Below are 11,233 nucleotides of genomic sequence, written 5' to 3' on the forward strand. Positions count from 1 at the left end.
TTGATCCACAGACCTTGAATTTTGGATTAGACCACAATAAAAATAAATTAAATATAATAAGCAATTAATTTTGAAAGGTCAATGAGTTTTTTCTAAACAGATATCTGACTTAAATGCAAAACTGTAGGCTGGAGGAAATAATACCCAGGATATAATATAAAGGGTAAATATGAGTGAGCTAAGATAACTATTTCCCTGTGAAACCAATTAAAAGGCAGATGTTACCTGTTTGGACACACAAAGGAAGGATCCAGCAGGCTTGCTGCCTGCTGCAATAGTCAGTTTGGTTTAGACAGAAGTGGTTTTTAAAGGTCATCTCCTGATCATCTGTATTTATCAATCCAATTTTTTGATCCACTGGATTTTTCAGTCACACACAAAGTATCTGAAAGGCTGCAGTATTGTTTTGTTTTATTCCTCCAGGCAGAAGATGAGTTTGTGTACTGGCCAAGTCGTGAAGAATCCATGAACTGTGAGGCCTTTACAGTGACCCTTATCAGCAAAGACAGACTGTGCCTCTCTAACGAAGAGCAAATCATCATCCATGACTTTATCCTTGAAGCTACCCAGGTAAAGCTCCAAATGCTTGGCTTTTCACCAGAATGTTGTTGATGCCATCTAAACATGGAAGAAGAAGAGTTCAGAAACAGTTTTGAAAAGATTTACTTGTAAACACATGTGCATGCATGTTGCTGACAGGGAAAGGTATTCTTGTTGGCTCTTGCTCCTGCTCACATCTACTCCCAGGTAGATCCCTCTAGCTAGGGAGATCCTAGTGTTAGTTGTTTGTATTTTTTGAAAGGGAAGACACTGGGTTTTCATTTTGAAATCACTCAAGTAGATTGAATTACTCTTTGTAAAATACCTCAAGGTTCATTGTCCTATTTCTGCTTACAAAATCCACCATTTGCAGTTTGCTTAGGGGTCTTAATTGAAAGGATTTACACAAGCACATTTCTTTTGAGCTGTAAACCTGCCTCTAGTTTGCTATCTGGACTGCAACTGGATTTTGCTGTAAAATGTTAGGTTGCAAGCCCTTTTAAATCCCAATCCTTTGCTTGCTCTTCTCTTTCTTGACTTTTGGGCTAGAAGAGCTTTGAGTTTATATGGATATAAGACCTGAATTCCATCACAAAATCTTTTATCAATTAAACATTTCATTAAAGTTGTATTCTTTCAGGGTGTTCACTGCTGCAGATGCCAGAATTGTGTGCCTGTCGTCTCCTTTCTACATAAACTGTTTGAGGAAAAAGGTGTCTCTGCAGTTTGTAGTGGGGTTCTTTCCTCTTTCTACCTGGAGTAGATAAGTGTTAAACTGAAGTAGCTAATGCCCAGGCTGTTTTTTCGTTGCAGGATGACTACGTTCTGGAAGTCCGCCACTTTCAGTGTCCTAAATGGCCAAACCCAGATGCTCCCATAAGCAGTACCTTTGAACTTATCAATGTAATCAAGGAAGAGGCCTTAACCAGGGATGGCCCCACCATAGTTCATGATGAGTATGTAATCTCTTTTTTCCTATTTATATGTAGGCTGTACAAGGGGTTACTCAGCTACAGGACACTTGTTAGGGCTGATGTCCATCCTTGCATGGAGTGGGTGGGGTTAGTGCCATTTTTACATTGGTCATACTATAAGGTGGACTCAGAAAGTGAGGCTGTTGGCTTTGTAAGCATTTTTTACTCTTTTGCATCTGCAAGTATACAAAACAAACACTGCAACCTGTTTCAGAACTCAACAGAGCCCTCATTCAGATAAGGCTCTACACAGCCCAATATGGGCTGATGGAAACCAGTTTCAAAACAGCTTGAGTCCCAGTCTAACAGCTCAGGTGTAATGCGCTATGTAAGACAGAACAAGCTCAATGCAGCTGTGTCTCGGGATGAGCAGCAGAAGTATCTTGTGACAAGGGGCCCAGTTTCAATGACAGCAGATTTAATTTTCCTTCTTCCCTGAAAGCACTCCAGGGGGCCCATATGATGCCAAGTGGGAGGGAAGCAGCCTGCTAACACAGGGCCAGCATGCCCCAATACTTGTCTCTTTTGTAGTGCAGTGGTGAGCATTGTCTCACCACCTATGCTTGAATGCCTAATTATAAAGGATGCCAAATACTGCACTGCACGGTATTACTTTGCACATATATGGAGCTGCAAAGTATCATTACAGTGAAGCTGGAGCCTCTTTGAAGGGACTGTTTCCTGGTGGGCAGAGCACTTCCCAGAGTCATTGTGCTGTTAAAAGCCCATGGAAGCCCAACTTCTGACACTGCTTGAGTTGCCCTTGAAAGAAATGCCGAGCTCACATAAACTACTGCTGTACCTGCAGCCCCTATTAGGTGTTTTGTCAATGCTACAGAACAGACTTGGTGGGAAAGTCTTGGAAATCTTCACCTTCTGTGCAAACATGTTATCACCACACACTAGTATTGCAGTGGCCAGACCAGCCTTTGTGCTGACGTGCCATCACATGCTTATATCTGCTGCTGCTGAAGGAGCTTTCACTTTACATTGGAGTGCTGCTGCTGCAACAGGTTTTTTTCCCCAACCAACTCCTGCAAATGGTGTCTGGGGCTGCAGCAAGTAGTTTTTCTCCCACCATCTCCTGCCATGCTAATGCACAGTGTAAGCTCTGTTGCCTTTTGCGAGCACTGATTAATTCCAGGCTTCTTTTAATATTCATGCTGTGGGTAGTCTGAAGTGAGGTTTTGCTACTCTTGCAGTATTTAAGATTATGTTTTACAAAATTAGAACCATTATTGATTTGGGCATTTCATGCTAGACCCAAAAAAAAAAAAAAAGTTAATAATGAAAATCACATTCCTAGCAGTGCTGAGTCATTCTTTCTGTAAATTACTTTTTGGGTATATTTGTCATATTCAATGATTTTATTTTCCCGCCTAATACACAACGCGGATTCTGCTTTTCGCCGGAGCCTAAGCAAATGTAGCTGAAAATGATCATTTCCCTTTTCTACATGCAACAACTATATCACATAATCCACTAATAATTACAACTGCAGATTAATTCCAAATATATGAATTGGCAGGCACTAATTTCATGTGGTATTTAGGAAGTACATGGTGGGATGAACTTGATAACAACGTTCCAAAGATGTTCAGAAATTCCAACTTGAGGCAGTTGTCAAGACTTTTAAATATAACTGTCCATATGTAGGCTACTAGATAAAGATTTGCTGCATAATTTTCCACCAGAAGAGCATTCAGATTGTTGGGAGCTGGAGGTTATCAGCCCGAGTAAAAATAAGGCCATTAGGCCCCCAGAGGCATTTAGTTGTGTCCTATCAGGCACATGCACTGTCCCTGTTGTGCTCTATCCCTGTAGCTGATCAGTCACAGCCATCTATCTGGTGGTGCAGAAGCCCTGCTTCTCCTTCTATAAACTTTTCATCAAATACAGCAGATCTATTGTGATCTGATTTCTGCTTCCCATATCTAGGCAAATTGAGTTTCCAAAAATCATATGAAATTAAGTCAGCATATGTCACAATTTCCACAGGAATGCTGTAAAAAATCGGAATGGTAATCTTATGATACCAGATGGCATTGCAGCACTTGCTGATTATTTAAGTTTTCTTGTACAGTTCTCCAAACAGTTTACAGAGCAAGTGAGCATTGATGTTCCCTTTTACAGGTGGGGACATTTAGACACAGGTTTTCCTAAGTCACAGAGCACAGTCAGGACACAACTTTGGTCTCTGGAGTACTGGGAGAGCAGAGGAGAGTTGTGGCTCCTCAGAAACACTTACCAACCCTTGTTGCTTAGGATCCTCTATCCCATGCCCCACAGCTGCACTCATGATTCAGGCATGGCCACAGATTTAGCAGCAGTAAGATTTCTACCTGACCAATATCTCAAGGACACATTGAGTTGTGCTCCTGATGAATAACCGTTGCTGAGGTTCTTAGGAAATGACAGCACAGCTCAACTCTTCAGAATCGGTAATGTCTCTTGGGTGCCCAGCTCAGGGATGCTGCCTTTTGCCAATGAATCAGACCTAAGGAAGACTTTGAGATGTGCCCCATTTGCTTGTAAGCACCTCATATCCGTGTTAGTTTTCTGTAATTGTCAGATGTGGAGGAAGAGGCAAAGTCTCATTTCTTTCTAATCGTTTATGTTTTGCTTGAGCTCCCACTAATGAATTTAAAATACACTCAGCTTATAATGCAGATGCTTTCAGGACATGTGGCATGTGAGAAGTGATTTCAGTGTTGCACTCTGCAGGCTGGGTGTTTTTAAATGGCTCACGTTCTGCTGCTGATACAGTTCTTCATACTGAAAGCTGCAGATCTCCTGACGTGACTGGTGTACCATCAAATTTCTTCCATGAATTAAAATGACTAAAACTTAGCCAGTATGAAATAAGCATTTAATAGATACAGAGATGAAGTGCAGCAATCAGATAAGACTACATCAACATGTTGATGACTCTGTATTTGTGCTCATGTATGGTTCCAGGTAACTTAGCATTTTTGGGTGGTTTTGCAGGTATGGAGCTGTGTCAGCAGGAACGCTATGTGCCCTTACCACTCTGTCCCAGCAGCTGGAGAATGAAAATGCTGTTGATGTTTTCCAGGTGGCAAAGATGATAAATCTTATGCGGCCTGGAGTATTTACAGACATTGTAAGTCTTTAAATGGAATAGAAATGGGTAGTTTGCAAGGTTTTCATCTGAGACCAAAAGCATGGACTAAAACACACACTGCATATGTTATCAAGCCCTACTGCAACTGTACCAAGCAGAACCTTTGCACTTGGGCTGTTTTTTGTATAGTTGTCTTTTATTACACACCTCAAACCCACACTGTAAGCCTCTGCTCTGCAGTTAAGCTTATTTCTTGTACAGCTGGGGCACCGCTGTACAGGCAGCCCCAGCAGAGAATGACCTTTCAGCTTGTCGTCATCCCCTACCAGCCCTGTAAGTTAAGCTCTGCTATTTAAACCTGGCCCAGAGCTGCAAGGAGATAAAGCTTCTGCTGAGGGGCTGTTAACTCAGGGTACAGCAAGAGCAGCACCCTTGCCTCAGTGCATGGCTTTGCCAGCTCTAGGGCTGCGCTCTGGGCTTGGATACTGTCCTGCCCTCCTGTAATGTTTAATAATGTATCAGGATATAATCTACCTAAAATTGGAGGTGTGGGGTTGACAGGGTTAAACTAGCCTAACAGAGGTAATTGCTCTGCAAGTCTTGTTCTTTGCTGTATGTATGCTTCTGGTAACGAATTTCCATGACCTTCCCTGGAAATGCCAAATTTAAGTGCCACTCATTTATGAACACTGAAAGGATTGAAATAACCTGTCCTTTCTTTTCCAGGAACAGTACCAGTTTCTTTATAAGGCAATGCTAAGCTTGGTCAGCACTAAGGAAAATGGAAATGGTCCCATGACACTGGACAAAAACGGTGCTGTGATGGCCAGTGATGAATCTGATCCCGCAGAAAGCATGGAGTCTCTTGTCTAATTGGAAACCTGAAAAGGCACTTAATTTGTAGAACTTCTGAAGACTGAGTGAACTTTTTTGAGGCCTTTTTTGCCAGACTCTAGGTTATACAATAACCCAATTACTTTTTTACACTGATAAAAGTTTTGATATTTATTTTTTGCCATTTTATGTCTTAATGGTATCCTACTGAGCATTTGCACCTCTGTTTATTTCACACAGTGAAACGCAATTTTATCTAGTTTGCACTATATGATCAGTGTTACTGCCTATAATATTCTAATACAAGACAAGCCCTGATGTGACATTCCATGACAACAAACATATGCTTTTTCTGTTTTGTCTAAATGCAGTGAAGTTTTGCTAACTACAGTGACCCTTAAATCTTGAATGCTAGGCCAGGTGGATTCTTTCTACAACAGATACTGTACCCCCTCGTACCATATTTATTGTTTTAATGATCAAGTCACAGTTTTGGTAATGGTATTCTGCATTCCAGTGGAGTGGATGAGCAGTGTTCATCCTTTCTTGACAAAAGTGGCAGGTGATGATTAGCTACAGTGAAGGCATAATAGCCTCGTGGAGCTGAAGCAATTATTTCTGTATTGTTTCAAATTGCTGTTTTGTACACTTCCAGGCCTGAGACTTGCTTCACATGGAGTATATAAATTACCTACAACCCAATTATGAATTGGATGTAATTCATATGTGGGACACAGCGATAGGTCTTGAGTTTACAGTGTCACAGTTTCCCCATGCATTCAGAAAAAAAAAAAAATGACAATTTGAGAGTTTTTAACCAGCCCTGTGATGGGAAAATATTTTGGGTTTATTCTCACCAGAGCCAGTACAGTGAGAAATTTACTACACCCCCACATCAGACCTGTTTTCAGATACATTGAAGGTAGCAATATTTTACACTACTAAGCTATTCAATATTTTAAACACATTAATTTCCTTACTATTTCTTGCCTATGACCTCACACCTAATGGTATGTTACATGATGACAGGCGTTTCTTAATCTCATAACTGTTAGATGCCATTTTTACAGGTGTGTAATTTTCATACTTTAGTGCTAAAACATAAAGTACTGATCCATATTTACTGGTGAAGCAAACTAATAAAAAAAAACTACCTATAAAGTTACATTCTCCCTCTTTTTTGTTTGCCAGACTAATTCTTTAGCACAAACCTAGCTCATTGTGTTTTCCCCTCCCGGACCAATAAAATGTTTTCCTCCAGATTATATAAACAATTCAACTATGGTTTGGAGCATTTAAGTATACATCCTCACTGGCTCCCTTTTGCTTTGTATTTGGTCACAATTCAACAAGGTCCATCCCTATTTAACAAAAGAAGTAAGCACATACTTAACCCTCCTGGAAATTAAAGCTAATCATGATCTTTGTAGCTCATCTGAGTAGGGAAGGGTCTTTGAATCCGCCTTGAGAAGGAAATGGTTGTTTCAACCACCGTGATGTTTGGTATACAAATGAAGGCACTACAATCCGTTATATATGACATTAGTTTCTTTAATTTCAGCTGCACAAAACATACATTGTGATTTTTCAGCAGCTGTCAAAATGTTACAGCATTTTCTTTCTTTTTTTTTTCCCCATTTAAATGTAAACCTACTAATTTTTGTCAATCCACTCTCGCTGCAATAGACATTTGGCAAGGCAAAACCCACTTCTTTTGTTGGAGGGGAGGGCAGGGAAGAAGCTAAGCTAAGAGAAAGGTTCTGTGCATTTTCACACATAAGGAAGCTGAAAGCAAACTGCTAAAAGGTATATTAAGAGTAGGCGTTTTGGTTTGGAACCTCATGAGGTAACAAGCTGATACAGCCTTGCTGAGAGCAGGGGACTGTGCAGAATAGTATGTGCTAACATCTGGCCTTTTCTTTTTAATAAGGGAAAGATTTCCAAGTATGGATACACTTGATTAACTCCAGCACCAAAGTATTTAAGAATTCATCAGCAACCTATTACAGTCACCTTTCACTTCTCAGTTTGTTGAATCCCTCCATACAAGCGATTCAAATAGCCGCTAATGCTGAACAGTACAATATATCCGTGGTTTCGGTAAGGAAAATCCCATGCCCGGCACCAGCTATTCCAAATAAAAGATGCACAAAATGATTCAAAAGAATGCTCTGTACATTTCGTCCCTTTTGCAGCTGGGACAACTCACCACCGAGGAGGGAGTCAGTTAATGTCTGGTAGGGGTTAAGGCTCTCCAGTAGCTGCACCCCACTAATGAGAATTGCTTAAGTAAAGTTTCAAGTTCTGCTGCCTGGAAGGGCTGGAAGGTTTTGCTGAGTGGTCTCCTGGCCAGTATGCATCAGCGTTAAAGCTGGGGAGCCCCCCTTGTACTTCCAGTAGTGATCCTAGCCCTAGGCAATTCTGGCCGGTAGCACAAAGGGACTTTGATGAGTTGGATCACTTCAATCTGAAGTATTTAAGTTCCTGGGGAGGTGTAGGGAGAAGTTAAGAATTCAAACCCTGACAGGCACTAAGTGACACAAAGATTACTGCAGACATCAAGAGGGTTGGATTTGTTCAGTACTTTCAGCTGATTACTTTTCATTTCACTGGCATGATGGAAGATAACTGTGGTTCGTGACACGCTGCCTGAATATCCGTGGTTTAATCCCTTCCCTTCTCACCGTTTTTAAAAATCAGTGCAGGAAGGCTATGGGGCTTGAACTTTGGTAGATGCTTTGGAAATCCATGCAGTTGCTTTGGCATTTTCCCACACCTGAAATGCCTGCTTGGGGGTTAATCCATGGGGAAATAATTTACACTGATGTTCTGTGAGTTCTCCATGGATTTTTTTTTCTTAAGGAGGCTCAAGCTGTGTGTTAAGTGCTGTACTGACAGTCAGATAGCCAATGGATGTTAGTGATGCATTAGGCTTGAAGTGGGTGAAGCTAGGAGTCACTCGTGAAGGTCAGGATTAAGAGCCAAATCTACCCTACTGTAAGCAGCTGCAGTTCTGCTCTCTTACGTAGATTTGCACCCTTTCCCTGGGACTGAGTGAGACTGGCAGAAGGAGGAAATCTGTGTTCAGAGATATGCACAGAGCTCCACTGCGATGCTCTCATGAGAGTCTGACCAAAGTCCCTCCCCGTGCATTTTGCCACCTTGCTTTTGTCACACTGAGACACTCCACCCCTCCCCCACACTGTACCACTCCATGGCATTCGATTGGGATGTCTTTCAAGCATCAGAAGTTCCCAGGCAATGTGCAGGCCTGCAAACTAAGAGAACCTGAGTGTGTCCCATTGCCATAAAATGTGGTCCTCAGCACCAGCCGTATGGAATAAGGACATGAAGGCCTGACATACACATGCACATCTGTCTACATTTAGCATTTTTCCATGTTTTGCATGCGTACTGTGCCTGCAGACCATATGAAAGGCATAAAAGGCTTCTGTGCATTGATCCCAAAAGAGCAGCCAAGCTTTCCAAAATGGAATGCTTGGGAAGCTCCTGTGTCAACCTAATAGTTAAAATATTTGGGTGAAAGTCTCAGCCGAATGCCCCACCCTACAAACACTCCTTGGCATCAGTAGGCAGGTCTGGGAGAGGCAGCAGGACTGCTCAACTGTGCAGGCTAAGCACCGATTCTTCTGCAGGACCAAGGACTAAAGAACGTTAATTTTGAACAGCATTTGTCCGTAGTATTTCACAGTCTCTGTTTCCAAATAGTCATTTAGGAGCAGGAAACACAAAAATCCGCCCCCCTTTAAATACTTCTTGTGTGTGACTGTTTCTGTACTGTGGGTCTGTTCTAGGTTAGTGGAATCATTTACAGGATCTGCAAAATTTCAGTTGTGTTTTTCCAGTTTCTGACTGCTCAAATTGCTTGAACCCAGAGTGATACATTGGAGCATTAGGAGAAGAATCTTTATGACACAGCACAACTGCCTTCTTATTAATATTTTTTTTAAGCTATTTTATTTAAAAGCTAAAAAAAAATATAAATCTCGATTCTACCAAAGATACATACTACTAATTCTCAGCAGAACAAAACCAACTTGATTTAAACAAACAAAAAAGAAAGCTAGTTGTCTTAAAGATTTAGCAGTCTTGCTCAAATCCATGTCGTTTGACGTCAGATCTTGTGTTCTGAAGTTTATGTTCAAATGATGCCAGTGAATTTTTATATGATGGGAAAATGCCTATTTGTTAATCCACTGCAGTGGGTTTTTTTTTCCCTTCTCTTCCCCCCTTCCCTTCCCTTACCCCCCCCCCCACCTTTTTTTTTCCCCCTTACAGACGTAATTCAATTGTTACCCCTTTGCTGCTCTTCTCTTTGTTGACATTCTAACGATGTGAACTACATTGGCTTTACTTATCAAAGGAGAAGGAATGCAAAAATAAAGAAAGAGAAGGAACTGTAATGAAGAGATTTGGCCTCTACTTTGTCTTAGCTGTTAAACTGTTTTTAGTGTTTTTGTTAACTCTTTGCAAAGGGAAGCATTTTCTACAGAGGATAATTAATTTCAAGAACAAATGTCTTGAGTTTTAAGACTAAACGTCTCCAAAAGAGGAGACAGTCAATTTTATACAACGTCACAACTCTCCAACATTTGGGGTAGTGACTTTTGTTTTCTTTTGGTAGAACATTTGAAACTAGCAAGCAGCCATTGTTTCTAAAGACCGAAGCGTTCACCTGTACTCCTGTTTTCATTTCCTCCATTTTTAAAATAGCAAAGTCATTAAAAAAAAAAAAACAAAAACAAACAAAAAACCAACTGTAAATATTTTGTTGCTTGGATAAGCATCTTCTGGGAACTTTGTATCTATGGTATATAATCATAGAATTTTATATTTTCATATAAAGCTAATTTTTTTCTAGTTTCACCTCCTTCCTAGTTCTGTGGTGGCTATGTGAAATACATACCTTCTGTGTACCCAGGTAGTGAGACACCATCATCACACTCCAAAACAAAAACAAAAAACCCACAACAAAAAGATTTCCACACATGTCATTTCTTTGGGGCAGTGATTGTGAAAGTTGGATCTAATTTTGGTTTCTTTCTTTCTTTCTTTCTTTCTTTTTTATAATTCCATTGTCAGTGTGTGCAATAGGAATTAGACTTTAGCCAGTCACTGGATACGTTTGTCTCATTGATCCATTCACAAAAAAAGGAAACAACAACAACAACAACAAGGCAAAAACAAACAAAAAAAAAATGTGGTGTTTGGTTTGGGGAGAGGGTGGGAGGGAGAATTTTGAGGGAGAATTTTGGTTTGGTTTTTTTGTTTGGGGGGGTTTTTGTAACTTGAAGAATCTTCTTTTTGTTATGTTAAACTATATCAAATCATTCTATTATAGTGTTATTTAATATGTAAATTGTATTGCTATACATAAAATAAAGTATGGTTTTTGATGTATTTACAGACTCCTTCCTTATTTGCATCAAATTCACACACAGAACAGATGCACAAGTCAGTATTTCATTGTCCCAGGCGTGCAGGAAGAATGATGAGATCCAAGGCCTGCTTTAATTAGATCTCAAATTTTCAAGCAATGCTCAGCTGGGAGCTGTCTCTCAGTCATTTGATGGTGGAGATCACTGTTCCTTTCTTAATTGTCTCAAACTATCTGAGAGCTGCAGGTAAACTCTTTCCCTCTCCACCATAGTCCTCTCCTGATGTGACCCATCAAAATCCCTTTTGGAAAGGGGATTTCCTCCATTCAGAACTGGACCTCAGAGCCTGAGCTTTATTGCCAGTTCCTTTGGCTATGCCCTTCCTTAGATCTAACTGGTTT

General features: G+C 40.6%; 1 protein-coding gene across 1 annotated transcript in view; it reads left to right on the forward strand.

Moving 5' to 3' along the window:
- PTPRG (protein tyrosine phosphatase receptor type G) overlaps positions 1-10,854 on the forward strand; it is a 427,661-nt gene extending 416,807 nt beyond the window's left edge. Inside the window, exons 26-29 of the mRNA XM_068154239.1 lie at positions 424-570; positions 1,354-1,496; positions 4,503-4,638; positions 5,326-10,854. Of these exons, the coding sequence (XP_068010340.1) occupies positions 424-570; positions 1,354-1,496; positions 4,503-4,638; positions 5,326-5,472 (573 nt within the window). The 3' untranslated portion in view covers positions 5,473-10,854. The remainder of the gene's footprint in view (positions 1-423; positions 571-1,353; positions 1,497-4,502; positions 4,639-5,325) is intronic.
- The last annotated feature ends 379 nt before the right edge of the window (positions 10,855-11,233 follow it).

Source organism: Melanerpes formicivorus, unplaced genomic scaffold (assembly GCF_026170545.1).
Source record: "Melanerpes formicivorus ecotype bairdi unplaced genomic scaffold, bMelFor1.0.p_v2 SCAF_28, whole genome shotgun sequence".
Lineage (NCBI taxonomy): Eukaryota > Metazoa > Chordata > Aves > Piciformes > Picidae > Melanerpes > Melanerpes formicivorus.